We start from the raw sequence: 17,499 nt of genomic DNA on the forward strand, positions 1-17,499 counted from the left end.
TGTAGGTCATGACGGGTCAGGTCACGCGAAGGAATACGGAGAGAAACCACACCCTGGTGTAGATGTGTTGAGTCTAGGTCATGACGGGTCAGCTCACGCAAAGCAATACGGAGAGAAACCACTCCCTGGTTTTGAGGTGGTGAGTGTAGGTCATGAAGGGTCAGCTCACAAAAAGGAATACGGAGAGAAACCACTCCCTGATGTAGAGGTGGGTAGTGTAGGTCATGACGGGTCAGCTCACGCGAAGGAATACGGAGAGAAACCACACCCTGGTGTAGATGTGTTGAGTCTAGGTCATGACGGGTCAGCTCACACAAAGCAATACGGAGAGAAACCACTCCCTGGTTTTGAGGTGGTGAGTGTAGGTCATGAACGGTCAGCTCACACAAAGGAATACGGAGAGAAACCACTCCCTGATGTAGAGGTGGTGAGTGTAGGCCATGACGGGTCAGCTCACGCAAAGGAATACGGAGAGAAACCACACCCTGGTGTAGATGTGTTGAGTCTAGGTCATGATGGGTCAGCTCACACAAAGCAATACGGAGAGAAACCACTCCCTGGTTTTGAGGTGGTGAGTGTAGGTCATGAAGGGTCAGCTCACAAAAAGCAATACGGAGAGAAACCACTCCCTGGTTTCGAGGTGGTGAGTGTAGGTCATGAAGGGTCAGCTCACACAAAGGAATACGGAGAGAAACCACTCCCTGGTGTAGAGGTGGTGAGTGTAGGTGATGACGGGTCAGCTCACACAAAGGAATACGGAGAGAAACCACTCCCTGGTGTAGAGGTGGTAGGTGATGACGGGTCAGCTCACACAAAGCAATACGGAGAGAAACTGCTTCCTGGTTTAGAGGTGGTGAGTGTAGGTCATGAAGGGTCAGCTCACAAAAAGGAATAAGGAGATAAACCACTCCCTGGTGTAGAGGTGGTGAGTGTAGGTCATGACTGGTCATCTAGCAAAAACGAATACGGAGAGAAACCACTCCCTGGCGTAGAGGCCGTGAGTGTAGGTCATGAGGGGCCAGCACACACAAAGGAATACGGAGAGAAACCACTCCCTGATGTAGAGGTGGTGAGTGTAGGTCATGACGGGTCAGCTTACGCAAAGGAATACGGAGAGAAACCACACCCTGGTGTAGATGTGTTGAGTCTAGGTCATAACGGGTCAGCTCACACAATGCAATACGGAGAGAAACCACTCCCTGGTTTTGAGGTGGTGAGTGTAGGTCATGAAGGGTCAGCTCACAAAAAGGAATACGGAGAGAAATCATTCCCTGGTGTAGAGGTGTGAGTGTAGGTCGCGTCGGGTCAGCTCAAACAGATGAATTACGGAGATAAACAGCACCCTAACGTACAGGTGGTGAGTGTAGGTCATGACGGGTCAGTTCACACAAAGGAATATGGAGAGAAACCATTCCCTGGTGTAGAGACGGTGAGTTTAGGTCATCACGGGTCAGTTCACACAAAGGAATATGGAGATAAACCACTCTCTTATGTAGAGGTGGTGAGCGGAGGTCACGTCGGGTCAGCGCACGCAGAGCAATACGGAGATAAACCACTCCCTGGTGCAGATGTGGTAAGCGGAGGTCACGTCTGGTCAGCTCACGCAGAGCAATACGGAGATAAACCACTCCCTGGTGTATAGTTGGTGAGCAGAGGTCACGTGGGGTCAGCTCACGCAGAGCAATACGGAGATAAACCACTCCCTGTTGTATAGTTGGTGAGCGGAGGTCACGTCGGGTCAGCTCACGCAGAGCAATACGGAGATAAACCACTCCCTGGTGTAGAGGTGGTAAGCGGAGGTCGCGTCTGGTCAGCTCACGCAGAGCAATAAGGAGATAAACCACTCCCTGGTGTATAGTTGGTGAGCAGAGGTCACGTGGGGTCAGCTCACGCAGAGCAATACGGAGATAAACCACTCCCTGTTGTATAGTTGGTGAGCGGAGGTCACGTCAGGTCAGCTCACGCAGAGCAATACGGAGATAAACCACTCTCTGGTGTAGAGGTGGTGAGCGGAGGTCACGTCTGGTCAGCTCACACAGGAATACGGAGAGTAACCACTCCCTGGCGTGGAGGTAGTGAACGGACTATGGAGAGAGTAGGATTTTTACTGGTGCATAATCCTGTCGCACGCAGCCAATGGACAAGTCTTTTCATCTTGACGAGCGTGACGATCAGGCACGTCATGCCTCAGGCCCCTGGCCTCCATTCCATCCATGACCACACAAAGTAAACCGTAACAACGTATTTATCATGAGTGCTTCACCAAAACTTCCCGGATAAAAAAACGTGGCAAAGGCCGTAAGCCATGGATAATTCGTGAGCGTCGGAGAAGAATAAAGTGCAAAACAAGATTGTTCAAAAATTTCGTTGAACAATGTCAATCATAGACCTAGAAAATTTTAAGCAGTGCCGCAATCAGCTAATGCCTTTCCTGAAGAGTGAAAAAAGCAGGTATATACAGGCCCTGTGTCAACAGGAATGCTTGACAAGTTGGAAACAGCTACATCGATTACTAAACCGTGCGAAATCGCCCGCGGCTGTTGATGATATCCTAAATAACAGACATCGTATACAATGCTTAAAGCTTGCAGAAAGGTTATATAAGTTCTTTAAAGATGCCGTTAGCACTGGCCAAAGTGACTGCTGCGCAGTGCACAACATTAGCAGAAACAGACACAATATACAGGGTGTCCCAACTATCACGCACCAGGATTTAAATATATGCAAATACCGCTTAGCTGGTCAGAACCGAGCTACTGTTGTCTGCCATCGCTTGGAAATACTCATATTTTTTGCATTCGGCCGAATTGCATAACTAGCCTGAATTAACTTTTCAAATATTATAATTTCATGAAAAGTGTAAGTGAGAAAATTGTAGAGGTAAAAAAAACCGCTAATACACGCAATTTAAGTGCCTCGAGCAGCCAGTCGCGCGGCAATTTTGCGTGTAATCGCGAGCTTCTTTCACACTCGCAAAAACACACTTATGTGGCACGTATTGAGCAACATAGAGCTGCATCGGGAGTTTTTTGTTTTGGCCTACAATTTTTTTCATGGGCACTTAATGGACAACTCAAACCACCTATTGTTGCTTCGTGCTCCTTTCAGGTGGATAAAGTGGGAACCCAGTATGGGCTTCCTTTGTAGCTTCCCGAATGTAGCTTCGTGCTACATTCGGGTAGGTGAAGTGATTCGCGTTGTCGATTAATCCGCCATCGCGCTGTGATCTGCTAGCCTCCTGGTTAGGTCAGATGCAGAGCAACCGCCCCGGAAAGGCATTGGTCCTGCGTTCGAATCCCGGACCACGACGATTTTTTCAACTGCGAAGCTTTCTTTTTTACAAACCCGTATGGGTTTCCTTCGTAGCTTCGTGATAAATTCGGGTGAATGACAGTTTCTCTCTTTCATGATTCTTCCTCCACCTTGCGGGATTCCACAGAACTGATTTGCCATGTTCTGCAGTGCTTCTTGTGTAAATACGTGAGCTGCTGGTATTTCAAATGTAACTTTTTTACTAGTACTGTTCTTGCTGTTTAGCAGTATTGGTATTCTATGTAACATGTTAAAGGGGGCGCCGCTATACTGTTTCTTTATGGGATCTCTTTCTGCCCGGTAAATGTACCCAGGTATGCATATGTGCCAAAATCGAATAAATATACAACTTCAACAGGTCAGTTTCTTCTGAGTTCACATACATTTGTGAACTTTGGTAACGTATAGGAAGATTTATGTCAGAGTTTTCCTGCTATATAAAACCTGTAGCTTATTTTCCTTGAAACGTCTACAGCTGTAATATTGTTTTGTAGTCGTGTTCATCGGTGCGCGTGTCACATTGTAACACGAGCAGAGAGCTTTTTTCAGGCCATGTAGCTTTTTGCCTCAACTCCCACTCCCGTATGCTGGCAGGGTGGACAAACAAATTTTAGGCCAATTCAATTAAATTCCTATCCTATCCTATCCAATTAAATGCCTATCCGAAACCTTCCACGTACCCATCGTGCGCTATCGCATACCTGGTCGATGATGTCCGGATCGATGAACGAGAGGAAAGCCTTCGAGTAGCTGCCCTGCAGTTCATCGCAGACCACCGCCATGGGAAGGCTGGTCGGGTTGCCGCCCACGAAAAGACAGAAGACCACGCCGACGCATGATGGCATCACGAGCTGGAATACGATGGTGCTGCGACACACAAGCCACAGGGACAGTGGTTCGCTGTGCGCTAAAAAAAATATGAGATCCACAGGCAATGCCCTCCAAACTGTGCCTTCGTCTGCTAGAATCACATGGATTATGCTTTAAACTACCAATACATTATTGCGTGTTTCTTTTTCACTGTGCAGAAATGAAACTATATCAAGGCGCTAGTTGTTATAACGGGCGTTTTTAACATCATTTTTTTATAACAGGTCTAATGTTCGCACATTCAATTGACAGTCCGGCAGCGGTGCACCTTAGCATCGCATGCTAAATCTACGCCTCATTCAGGTTCGCCTACTGCCGATACATCGTCGACGCTGCCTGACACTCCGGAGCTGGTATAGCAGGACGTGTTGTCTGCACCGACGTCGTAAGCTCCGCATCACCAGAGGGCTACGGTTCACCGCTGCTACAAAGACACGCTGCAAAAAAGTCGTCAACATTCCGGCAGCAGTACACCTTAGCATAATACTAAAACAACGCCTCTTTCAGTTGAGAAATTTCCTGTTGCATTTTGCAGCAGTTAAATTTCGCCAGCTGTGCACTGCTGTTGGACGCCCCGTTCTGTATCTGATGCTTTGCTAGGGATTTTATTTGCCATGGCTCGCTACGTCGCAGGATGCGCGCGATACCGCTAAAGCTATTGAAGACTTACGACGTGAATTGTGAAAGGAACTTTGAGATATAAAAGATGCCTTGAAGGAAGTGAAAGACTATAGAGAAGACATTAAGTAAGTAACAAGGGTAAACGAGTAGCTCAAAGCTGAAAATGATGGACTGCACCGCAGGATGGAGGAAATTGAGCAATAATCTGGAACATAAGGGTGTTCCACCTGATGTTGAACCACTCGTAGCGGTCACGAAAATCGGTGATCTTATTCAAGAAGACATAACTGCCGGTGAAGTCTATATCTGCCACAGAGTATTGACTGCCCGTCATGACCAAACTAACATAATTGTCGGATTTGTGCGCAGGACAAAGAAAGCTGCTGTATTAAGCAAGTCAAAACGAACAATTAGAAGTATAAGCCGTTTTAATACAGTCAAACAAACAGGTTAAATAAGGTTTTGTTAGTAAGGGTCAGAACGTCCACATTTTTCCGGTCTAGCTCATTTAGTGTAGTTGCTAGAGTGTAGTCAAGTTTTTCTTTCCCTTAATGGGTGCGCAAGAAAGGAACGTAGTATGGCGGTTCTTATCGGACTGGGTAGGAAATTGTACTTTTCCTTAGATTTGATAATTCTTCAAATAATTCCGCCCTACCTAATGTGGAGTTTTTATATGTTCTTAATAGTTTATACTTGTATATATTGTGGATTTTTAGAATTTTACGCCTATGAAAGATTGGCTCTGTGTGTTCTGAGAACGAGGAATTTTCTATTGATCTAAGTGCTTTTTTCTGAGCAAGGAAGAGTTTCTGCAAGTTTGATGTTGTCGTGTTTCCCCATATGAGCATTCAGTAATGTAAGCGAGAGTTAAAGAGTGAAAAATATAACATCTTTTTAATGTTGACTGGAAAAGTGTGACGGGTCTGGCTTAATACACCGGCGGCTCTACTTAATTTTGGTAATAAAGTTTTCATATGTTCATTCCAAAACATATTTTCTGCGAAAATGACACCTAGAATTTTAACAAACTTTTCTATTTTAATTTTGAATGGCCCGAGAGCAATATGGTCGTCTATGTTTTCTAAGGTGCCTGGGGAGCGAAACGACAAACACTTGGTTTTTGACTCATTAAGAATGAGCCCATTGTCCTGGCACCATATCTGCAAGCTGTGAAAGAACGCACTTCCCTTTTGTCTTACAATATCAATTTTTTCCCTTAAAAAGTACCGAGCAATCATAGGCATCAATAACATACCTACAATCCTCAAATATTTTTACAATATAATTAATATAGAAAAGAAAGAGAATTGGTCCCACTATGCTACCCTGTGGAACTCCAAATTCAATAGACCGTAGGTGAGATTTATGCTTATTTAGTTCGACGTATTGATGGCGCGCACTCAAGTAAGATTTAATAAGTTGTAGTGTTGTGCCACGAAACCTATAATGCTCTAACTTATCCAACAATATTGGATGGTTGACTCGATCAAAGGCTTTGCTAAAGTCTAAGAGTATACCCAACGTCATTAACTTATTCTCAAAATTGTTTAATATTTCTTCCTTCTGAGCTAGAAGTGCTGTCTTAGTGCAGCGTCCCTTTCTGAAACGGCGGATCCAAAGCCGCCATGTCGCTAAACGGAACGCTTCTCTGCTTACTGCAGGTTTTTCTTGGCTTCACTGCTTCTGGATGCGCGCGCCCACTTGACGTGTCTTGTGACAACAGCCAGCTGATCAACAAAGGCCCTTCATTTTCAACGCTGTCGTCATCCGGCGGCGCAACTCTACTGGCCTATCCTTTCAAGTACCACAGTGTGACGTCATCGCTTGGCGCCGCTATAAAAGCAGACCGGCATGATTTCGTCTTCTGTGGGCACGGCGGATCCAAAGCCGCCATGTCGCTAAACGGAACGCTTCTCTGCTTACTGCAGGTTAGTCCCAGCTCTAGTTCAATACGTAGTGATTGTCGAGGCTTAGTGGTTCTGCCGTGCCCACGGCGTTGTTTTGTAATAGCGTATGACTGCTTTGTCGTTTGCAAATTACTAATTTGCGGCGATGTCGAGGAAAACCCAGGACCTACCCAGAAGGAACTGTACGAGCAACTACTTCAAGGTCAGACAGAAATTCGCAAGGAACTATTAGAAATAAGGACTGATTTTGCTAAACTGAAAGAACAGATGCACGACTTTAGGCGTTCTGTTGAAAATATGGTGTCTGAGCGCTTAGTGCAGCATGAAAATACTGATCATTTGCAAGCCACACTGAAATCGTTTGAACACGTGATGTCTTTTCAAGCTAAAAAGCTAACAGACCTCGAAGACCATAGCAGGCGCTCTAATTTAATTATTCATGTTATACCTGAGACCTCCGTAGATTCAGAAGAGGAACTAAAGCTCAAGGTTGTAAAAGGTATTTTTCACGACAAACTCGAGGTTAAATGCGAATCTGTTGGGCGTGTTCATCGACTTGGTAAGCAGGTGGGAAAGCGGCCTGTAATAGTACACCTGGAAGACTTCAAGGAAAAGAAACAAATACTGAAAAACGCAAGCAAACTGAAGGGCTCAAATATCTTTATTAAGAATGATTATTCTAAAACAACGTTAAGAAAGCGCAGTCTGCTCTGGAAGAGCGCAAAGGCCGAGATAGAACAAGGCAAAAGAATCAACCTGATACACCACAAACTAAAGATCGATAAGGATATGTATTTTTGGGACGAAGTGCAAAACAGGCTGGTGAAAATGACAAGCTACAAAAGCACCACCCCTCAACCGTCAAAACCTTGACGTAATGTGCATGCGCACGACAAGCAACTCCGTCTCTTAAATTTTAACGCCCGTAGTATTATGAATAAAACGGGGCCCCTTGAAGTTTTGCTGCTGCAGTACGATCCTCACATTACCGTAATAACTGAGACGTAGTTACATGAACAAGTGAATGATGACGACATTTTCCCGCCTTTGTATACGATTTTTCGTAAGGAAAGGCAATCAAGGGGAGGTGGTGTGGCCGTTCTGATCCAACAGAAATTTGACGCTGTCTTGCTGGAGGATGTACCGGAACTTGTGGGGCCACTCATTCATCCTATACGCATTATATAGACCGCCTGACTCACCTCTTGAATACTTACTCAAATTAAAGGTACATATGTCTAAATACCAGTACAGCTAAGTTCTTTTGATTGGCGATTTTGATCTGCCTGGAATAGACTGGGAACGTTTTGATACCTTTTCAACCAATACGAATCATACATATACTGTGTTTGACATAATGCTCGCACATAATTTGGTACAATTAGTTCATGAACCAACGCATTATCAAGGCGCCTCTAAATCTGTTTTAGATTTGGTGTTTATTCCTCGTGATTTCGGTGCATCCACCGTTGTAATTGATCAAGGGCTGTCTGATCAATGCCTTGTCTCAGTTTCTATTCCCCTGGTGCCGCTTTCGCAGACTGCAAACCCGTCCTTTCATTATGTGAAAGACTATACACGTGCCCGTGATGCACGCATTATCGACCACCTAGAAACTTGTCTAACAGATTTTGTTAATACGGATGTTTGCAGTTTGTGGGACCAATTTAAACGCATATGCTTCTACTGCATTGAAAACTTTATGCCGTTTAAACGTAAGAAGGTGCATAAACATACACCATGGATGACGAGAAGCATCATTCACCTCAAGCGTAAAGCAAAAAGAATAAAGAAAAAGCATGCTGATCCCCAACTTATATCCGACACTCTAAATAAACTTGCACGTGCGGTGCTTACTTCGAAAGACTACTACTTCAATACGTCACTCCCAAACTTCATAAAAAATGATCTAAAGAAGTTTTGGAACTATATCAGCGAAAAAAAGAAACCCATATCACAGGTTCTTGTCGATGGTTCATTGGTATCTGATCATACCGCTATTGCTCAACACTTCAATGACTATTTCCATAGTGTATCTTCTGCCGATACTGATTCTCTACCCACCAGAAACATGGACCATGCTGTAAATGTAAACTTCATTTCTTATCCTGGCGTCCTTGCTATGTTGCTTGACTCTAAGACTAAAACTTCTTGTGGTCCCGACAATATACGGAGCATATTTCTTCGTCGCTTTGCCGAGTCTGTTGCTAAATACTTAATTATTATTTTTCGTGTCTCTCTGCTATCAGCAGAATTGCCAGATGACTGGAAGTCAGCCCGAGTTGTGCCTATATTCAAGAAAGGCGACTGTCTATTAGTACAAAATTATCACCCGATCTCCTTAACATCTTCGTGTTGTAAACTTATCGAACACATAATAGCTCACAAATTACACAAATTCTTAGAAGAAAACTCGGTTTTATCAAATCATCAACATGGATTTCGAAAAGGATTTTCTACCACAACACAATTGGTTACTATAGTTCACACCTTTGCAGCTTGTCTAGACACGAACAGTCAAATTGATGTAATATTCCTAGATTACAGCAAAGCATTCGATACAGTCCCACACGATAAACTAATTACTAAGCTTCGGATGATTGGCATACCAGAATTATTCATTTCCTGGATTTCAGCCAATCTATACAACCGCAACAAATGCGTTCAGGTGGGAGAACAAGTCTCTGGCTGCCTTCCGGTAACTTCTGGCGTTCCGCAGGGGAGCGTACTTGGCCCTCTACTTTTTTTACTATATATTAATGATATTGTCAATGTCGTTCACACTCCAGTGCAGATTCGTCTATTTGCTGATGACTGTGTTTTGTTTAGAGAAGTTACCTGCATTACTGACCAATATGACCTTAACTCTAACTTAGACAACGTGTTGAAATGGTGTGAGCAATGGGGAATGCTTCTTAATGCAACTAAGTGTGTCTATCTCCCCATAACGCGCAAAAAAGTCCCCTTAGACTACACTTACAATTTAGCTGCATCACCTTTACTGAAAGTAACATGCTATAAATATTTAGGCTTAACATTAACGAGTGACTTATCATGGAACTTGCACATAAATAGCATCTGCTCTGCCGCTTTCCGGAAACTATGCCTTCTGCGCCACAAACTCAAGTCTGCTCCGTCTAGTGTTAAACTACTCTCTTACTTTTCCTTAATTAGGCCAAAACTTGAGTATGCCTCCATATTTTGGGACCCTCACACAAAAATTAACATTAAGAACCTAGAAAGAATTCAAAGAAAAGCAGTACGATTTATTTACAGTAAATTTAAGGCTACTGACTCCCCCACTGCATTACTAACCGATAACGGTATTGAACTACTACAAATTCGGAGAAAGAAAAGTCGGCTAGAGTTTCTTTCAAACTTAATTAATCATAGGATTGCCTTAGACACCGCAAAGTACGTATCCCCCTTGACAAGCAGACCCACTCGGCACCACTACCCTCATTCTCTAACACCTATTTTCGCAAGGACTGACACTTTCCGGTACTCTTTTTTTTTCCACAAACAATAGATGACTGGAATAAACTAACTGAAGCATACCCCCAGCGCCCGTGAGCTGTATATAATTTGTGTAAATCTTGTTATTTCGTGTATTATTATAGTTGTATCCTAATCAAGTTAAAATTTTTCTTAATCGTCTACCTTACGACCAAACAATTTGTGTGAAAAACGTGTTACACACTTGTTTCATCTTGTTCTTCTGTGTATATCATCTTTGTTTTTTGCTCACCCTGCTTGGACTTCTTGTCCGCATTATTGTATAAATAAATAAATAAATAAATAAATAAATAAATAAATTGGTAGTCCGTTAAGAGGTTTTATTTTCTACTAAATTTCTCAATGCGAGAATTAATAACTTTTTCGAGTCCCATAGAGAATACAGGCAAGATTGACACCGCGCGGTAATTACCTAAACAGTTTTTGTCACCATTTTTGTAGATTACTTGCTACCTACATGTTGTTTGGAAAAATTTCCGTCGAAAGAGAGACGCTGTATATGTGTGTAAGTGCTGGCGCAATTAAATCTATGACGTATTTGATTGGTGTTATTTCTAGATCATCTACATCACGGCTACGGCTATTTTTAAGCTTCTGATACAATGTTGTTACTTCGGCGATGGATAATGGCAGTAAGTAGATTGTGTGGAATAATCTCGGAATATTATTAGTAGCTTCGTGATAGTGTGTACTTGTGCCAATTTCAACAAAGAAATCGTTAAAAAGGTTAGCTAGTTCCTTTCCACCAGCCCTTTTGTTACTTATAACAAGGTTGTCAATCGTGACATCTTTAATGCTCTTGTTTAATACCTCGTTAATTTTCCTCCACACTTTGCCGCTGTCACGCAAGTAATTGTCAAATACACGCTTGTAATATTCGCTTTTTGATCTTTTTATACCTTTATTCAACCTATTTCGAAACATTCTAAATTCTGTTAATTTTTCCATGCTACGTGACTTAAGAAAGTTGTCAAAAAGTTTGTTCTTATGCTTATTAAGCTTGATATGTTCATGTTTGATCCATGGTTTACGCAACCTTTTTTGTTTACGGTATGTGCATAATGGTTGTAATTGTAATGGTTCTTGTAATTGCCGTTTGTGATGGAAGTGTCTTATCGTTTCTTTATTTGCTGATGGTTACGTAGCTGAATCCTTATACCAAATCGTCGTGTCACTGCTGCTGTACGGGTGGCTAGAGTTCAGTCAAGCTGCGCAGATGCAGCTTTTTTCTCTGGTCCCCTATTTTCGTAGTAACAATGTACTGTCTGCGGTGAAAATAAAAATTGATTGATTGATTGATTGATTGATTGATTGATTGATTGATTGATTGATTGATTGATTGATTGATTGATTGATTGATTGATTGATTGATTGATTGATTGATTGATTGATTGAAGTCAGAATTGATAGCAAGGACTTAGGCAGACACGTCCCCTGCAGTATATTCAATGAACATCTGACGAAACACGGCAAACAGCTTCTCGGGTCAGCTACAGAAAAAGAATGAAATGCGGTGGAAATTTGTTTGGGCATCGGGGGCAAGGTCTTTGCACGCAGAAACGAGGGCTCTCCTGTACCGGAGATAGGAAACGCAAACGAGCTCGATAAGAAGTGTGGGGATGCGTGACTCTCACGCCTCCCCTGAGATCTAGTTTTCCCGCATGGCTCGTCTCCTGCAGGGCGGCTTCGCCCGCGGCGGTCGGGTGGTACAAGCGCGGTGCGAGAGATGGCGCGAGCGTCGCGCCGCTGCGGGGTTACTCGGGCGTCGGGAGACAAGGCGCTCGGGCTGTTGGGTTCCGAGACAGCAAGCGGGACGGTCGTGCCGCACGTGCAGCGACCCCCGTGCCCGGCGCGCGGCGGGGACGTATCCCGCGTGCGCGCCGACCCATGCTTCTGCGAGACCGCCTCGCGTGGCCGCCCTCGAACGCGCCACGATTCGCGTGACCATACACGCGAACGACCAGGCCTTGGGATCCAGCATGGGGCGAACATATTCGCTCGCTTCCGGTCGCGGTGAGTCAGACTTCTAGATTTGTCGCGCGCCCATCGGCATGTTTTGTGGATGGCAGCTCGGCTAGCAGGCACTGATCTATGAAAGGTGCAATAAATGCCCTTGTGATTGTTTGCACTACTGTGTTGTCGTTCCTTTGTCCCAAGAGTACGGGTGTGAGAGGACCCCACATCTGGCTGCCCAACGTGGACCTCTTGGGACAGCGGACGATAGTTTTAGCAGTTTTGCTTCGTTCAAGGCCTTTGTTTGAACCGCAGCGTAGGCCTAGCGTGAATTTTGATCGCTAGCGTCGGCGGCGTGCTTTCTTGAGCGAGGTGATGGTGGCGGTAGTGTGTTTGAACATAGCAACATGCTAAGCCTTTTCGCAAGTGTTTTTTTAATGACATTCGTCAGTACGAGAGCCACGTGGTCTGCATCCTGGGAGAGCGAGGCTGAGCGCCCGCAGAGCAGTGGCAAGCCTGAAGCGAGTGAGTACGGAAGCCTCGTGGGTGATCCGAATTTCTTATGTAAATAATTTCTTCTATCTCTTTGACTCGGATGAAGTCGCGGCTCTGGGAGCAGGGTGGCCGCGGGCCACGGGTGCCACTACGGGCTGACTGGTATTGCGGCCTGGCACCGGGCGCTCCGACATCGTCTGGGACGGTGGGCGCCGTCAACTCGGATGCTGCGTGCACCGAGCGGAGTAGGACCACCTCACAGAGCTAACGTCTCCTCGCGGCTGCCTGTTTTGCGCTCATTTTGGGCGTTGTTTTTGGATGCCGGTTGTTGTCAGTGTAGCGACGCTTTAGGCCTAAGGCTTTACGAAGCTGCCTGTCGCACGTGGAGGGACACAACCTGGTGGACCGTGGCGTTGAGGTGTTGCAAGTTGCTTCCCTCATTCTATTTAGCCTCGCACGAATTGAAATTACTCGTTCGACTCAAGAAAGCGAGCTTCGTTCACGTGAACTTAGCATCTGAGTAGCTGCCCGATCTTTGCTAGCCGAGTTGAACATCGTACCACGTGGGTGATGCGCATGCATAATTCCTCTCCCTTGCACTACTTTAGTGTTTGCCGAGTGTGTTGAGTTTACGCAGCGTGATTGGAGTCACCCCTGGTTTGCCATCACCTGCACATCGTCTGCTGCTGCCCCGGACTACGATCGAGCCACCCCGGGCGATGGTGATGCTGTGGCCAGTTCGGCGCGGCGACTTCGGCGGCCTCCTGCATCCAGCTCACAACCCTCGGTGGCGGACAAAAGAGCCGGCGGTCACCGACAGCTACGGCGGCTCTTCCCAGCAGGGCGCGTCGGCGCTAGCGACGCTTGTTCGTACCGACTACTGCGTCGTCGTCTCCGGAGTCCTGGCCTGGCATCGTGCCGTCGAGTCTGCAAAGCTGCCGCTGTGACCGGCGGACGCCAGCGGTGCACGCAAGGACAATGTCGGCTCGCATGTTATGGACAGCGTGCGGACATTTCTTCGGCGCGACCACTGTTTAATGTTCTACCTTGTTTGCGAAGCACAGTTTGATGTTAGACCGTGTCACATGTCTCGCCGGAATATGTAGTGATTTAAGGTTGGGGGGATGTGGGGATGCGTGACTCTCACGCCTCCCCTGAGATCTAGTTTTCCCGCATGGCTCGTCTCCTGCAGGGCGGCTTCGCCCGCCGCGTGGCCTGGCGCCCGCGGCGGTCGGGTGGTACAAGCGCGGTGCGAGAGATGGCGCGAGCGTCGCGCCGCTGCGGGGTTACTCGGGCGTCGGGAGACAAGGCGCTCGGGCTGTTGGGTTCCGAGACAGCAAGCGGGACGGTCGTGCCGCACGTGCAGCGACCCCCGTGCCCGGCGCGCGGCGGGGACGTATCCCGCGTGCGCGCCGACCCATGCTTCTGCGAGACCGCCTCGCGTGGCCGCCCTCGAACGCGCCACGATTCGCGTGACCATACACGCGAACGACCAGGCCTTGGGATCCAGCATGGGGCGAACATATTCGCTCGCTTCCGGTCGCGGTGAGTCAGACTTCTAGATTTGTCGCGCGCCCATCGGCATGTTTTGTGGATGGCAGCTCGGCTAGCAGGCACTGATCTATGAAAGGTGCAATAAATGCCCTTGTGATTGTTTGCACTACTGTGTTGTCGTTCCTTTGTCCCAAGAGTACGGGTGTGAGAGGACCCCACAGATGACAGCAGAAGCGGGAAGAACTGCCAGAGAATAAACACGGTGTCGGAATAAGCCCAAACTCACAGAGCCTTGCATAACATTTATGAACACTGTTAGCGCAATGTCTAGGATGATTATCATGATAGCTATTCTTTGAATAGACTACTTGGGGATGCGCGCAGGCGCATACAGATATTTCATATAAACATACGCGGTATACGCAATAAAAGAGATTTGACCCTTGATATCTTTGGCTCCTTTTAACTTAGCTTTGACCTACTGTTGTTCTCTGAAACCTGGCTATATGTAGGCGAACATCCACCACACTTTGAAGACTGCATTTACAATGGCTTAGTGCGTCCCTTAGGACGAGGAAGTGGTGTGGCTATCAAAATTAAGCAATCATTAAAACATCATGACATCAAGCCAATGCCAATAAGATACGTTGCTGGTGCGATATCGCCCGCGCTCTCACACATTATCAATTTAACCTTCTCAACTGGCGTTTTTCCTGAACAATTGAACACAACTCGTGTGTGTCCGGTCTTCAAAGGTGGTAATGACCAAGAAATTGTTCATTACTGACCAATATCGATACTTCCGATTCTGTCAAAAGCGTTTGAAAGTGCTATTAATATTAGATTACAATTTTTTAAATAAGTGCAATATCAGAAATGATGTCCAGTTTGGATTTCAAAGAGGCAAATCCACTGAACTTGCATTACTCGATATAAAATATGAGCTACTAAATAATTTCAAGGGAAAATTATACACGCTCGGGCTGTTTGTAGACTTCCGTAAAGCCTTCGATGCCATGTGTCATAGCGTTCTTCTAAAAAAACCTAGTATTTACGGCGTCCACAGTATAGCCAATAAGTTACTACAAAATTACTTGACAGACCGTTATCAATAAGTAGCTACTAATCAGGAGACTTCCTCGCGTGCAAAGTTTAACAAAGGTGTCGCACAAGGATCTATACTTAGTCCACTGTTATTCATAATTTACGTAAATGATCTGTGCCGGATGCCGAATTCTCCTAAATTATGTATGCCGATGACAATAATATTTTTGTTAGCGTTTCAATTTCTGGCTTTCAAGGAAATGGAAATACCTATCTAAGTAAGCTGTCTTGTTGCGTTAAATTACAGAAGTTGCAGCTAAACGCGAGCAAAACTAAATACATATTGTTTGCACCTATCAATAAACCACGCAATATAAGCTTAAATGTTTCCTTCGATGGGGCCGCACGCTGCAGCAACTTAAGGTTCAGAAATTTCTGGGCGTGTGGTTCCAGGAAGGCCTGTCCTGGTATGAACATATAAATAAATTAGCTGCCGAATCAAGTAAAAATGTCGGATGTATGTACAAATTAAGTCCGTTATTACCACTTTGGCTCAAAAAAGCGTTATGCTGACATGTGTACTTATCTTTTTCGGGCGAACGCTTTACACCGTCTAACAAATATTATCGCTCAGCGCGGGACGTGCTAGCACGTATCGGAAGTTTTTGGAATGTTACCGATGGTTCTTTCTGCTGTTTGTTGTCACCGAAGCTTGTGCAATCTGACTGCATGTGCGAAGCAAACTGTGTAGAACTTTTTGAAAGACAGGCAGACACCACCTATTACTGTCCTCCAGAAAGCCAAGAAGATGAGGCTGAAAAACGCTGACATTGGACTGGAAAATTCGGATCCTGTATACGTCAATGAGCACCTCTGCCCGGCACAAAAGAAACTGCTTGCTTTCGCTGCTAAAAAAAAGTATGAACATCACTGGAAGCCTGTGTGGTCACAGAATGGAAAGATCTTCATTAGGCAATCCAATGGCTTGGCGGTTGTGCCGATAACCAGCGAGAGAGACCTTATCAAGCTTTTCTCGCTGGAAAGCAGTCGTGCAGAGCCAGCAATAGGCGATAATTATAGCTCACTTGGCAACTGAAATCTGTCGTCGTTCTGCTCTGTGATCACAAAACAACTAAACCAAAATGACCTATCACGAATTAGCCCTACCCCAGCAGGTGAAGCTAATAGACCCAAACTGTGAAACCGCTTTGCATCTTAACGCCCGCTCGGTAGGCAACAAGCAAGACGAAGTCGTTCTACTTCTAAAGCAATTCTCTTTCTAATTTACGGTTTTTATGCTCACTGAAACGTGATATCAACATGATAGGAAGATGCTAGAGCTGCCTGGTTACAAAATGTTTTTCCTTAACAGATCTAACAAACGCGGTGGCGGTGGCGCTATCTATACTCTCGCGTGCAAAAGGTGCCACATTTTGCCTAATCTTAGTGACGTTACCGATGATTATGAAGTTCTAACCCTAAAAAATTACAATCAAATCATTTCAGTGGTATACCGCCCCCTTCCCCTTAATGGTAACATGAAAAATTTTACTGATTATTTCGACCAAATTCTAGAATATCCGTCACAAAACAAATGTTCGATTTCGTGTAGTGGTGATTTTAATATTAATATTCTATACCATAACGCTACTGTACGTGATTTCAACATGAAAATTCTCTACTGCAGTTTTGTCAACTTGATAGAAACAGCAACAAGTGTCACATGCGCCATAGCGTCGGCACTAGCTCTAATAATTACGAATATTGAAACGAGTGTGCTGTCTTCTGGTACAATCGCTTCTGATGTGAAAGATCACTGTCCGGTGTTTGTCGCCTTTCGGCATGAGCACGCTAAACGAAACAATGTGAAAGAGTCTATTACTGTGCAGCGCATAACTGATGCCTCTTTGGAAGCCTTTAAGCACGACACTATGAACTTCGACTGGTCCTGTGTGCTGCAGAAAACTGATGTCAATGATGCGTACGTCCTTTTTTTTTCACCATTTCCTTCGTTTCTATTCCAAGCACTTTCCACTTGAAACGTGCACGAAAAATACGAAGAAGATAAGAAAACCATAGGTAACAAAAGAACTTTTTCAAAATGATAAAGGAAAAAAATCGTATCTACCAAACATTCCTTCGAACACGTGCAGAGGATACACTCCTTCACTTTAAAGAATTCAGAAACCGAGTAAACTCTGAGCTACTGGAAGCGAAAACATCATATTATCAGGAGCACTTTTCTAACGTCAGTTCAAGGAGACCAGATATTGCCTAGAAAGCTTTA

The 17,499-nt window shown here is 45.1% G+C and overlaps 1 protein-coding gene across 1 annotated transcript in view; it reads right to left on the reverse strand.

Annotated features, from left to right (window-relative positions):
- Nucleotides 1–17,499, reverse strand: part of LOC142570716 (ABC transporter G family member 23-like) — an 80,722-nt gene that overhangs the window by 4,402 nt on the left and 58,821 nt on the right. Inside the window, exon 7 of the mRNA XM_075679061.1 lies at nt 4,014–4,179. Coding sequence (XP_075535176.1) covers nt 4,014–4,179 — 166 coding nt within the window. The remainder of the gene's footprint in view (nt 1–4,013; nt 4,180–17,499) is intronic.

Source organism: Dermacentor variabilis, chromosome 2 (assembly GCF_050947875.1).
Source record: "Dermacentor variabilis isolate Ectoservices chromosome 2, ASM5094787v1, whole genome shotgun sequence".
Classification (NCBI taxonomy): Eukaryota; Metazoa; Arthropoda; class Arachnida; order Ixodida; family Ixodidae; genus Dermacentor; species Dermacentor variabilis.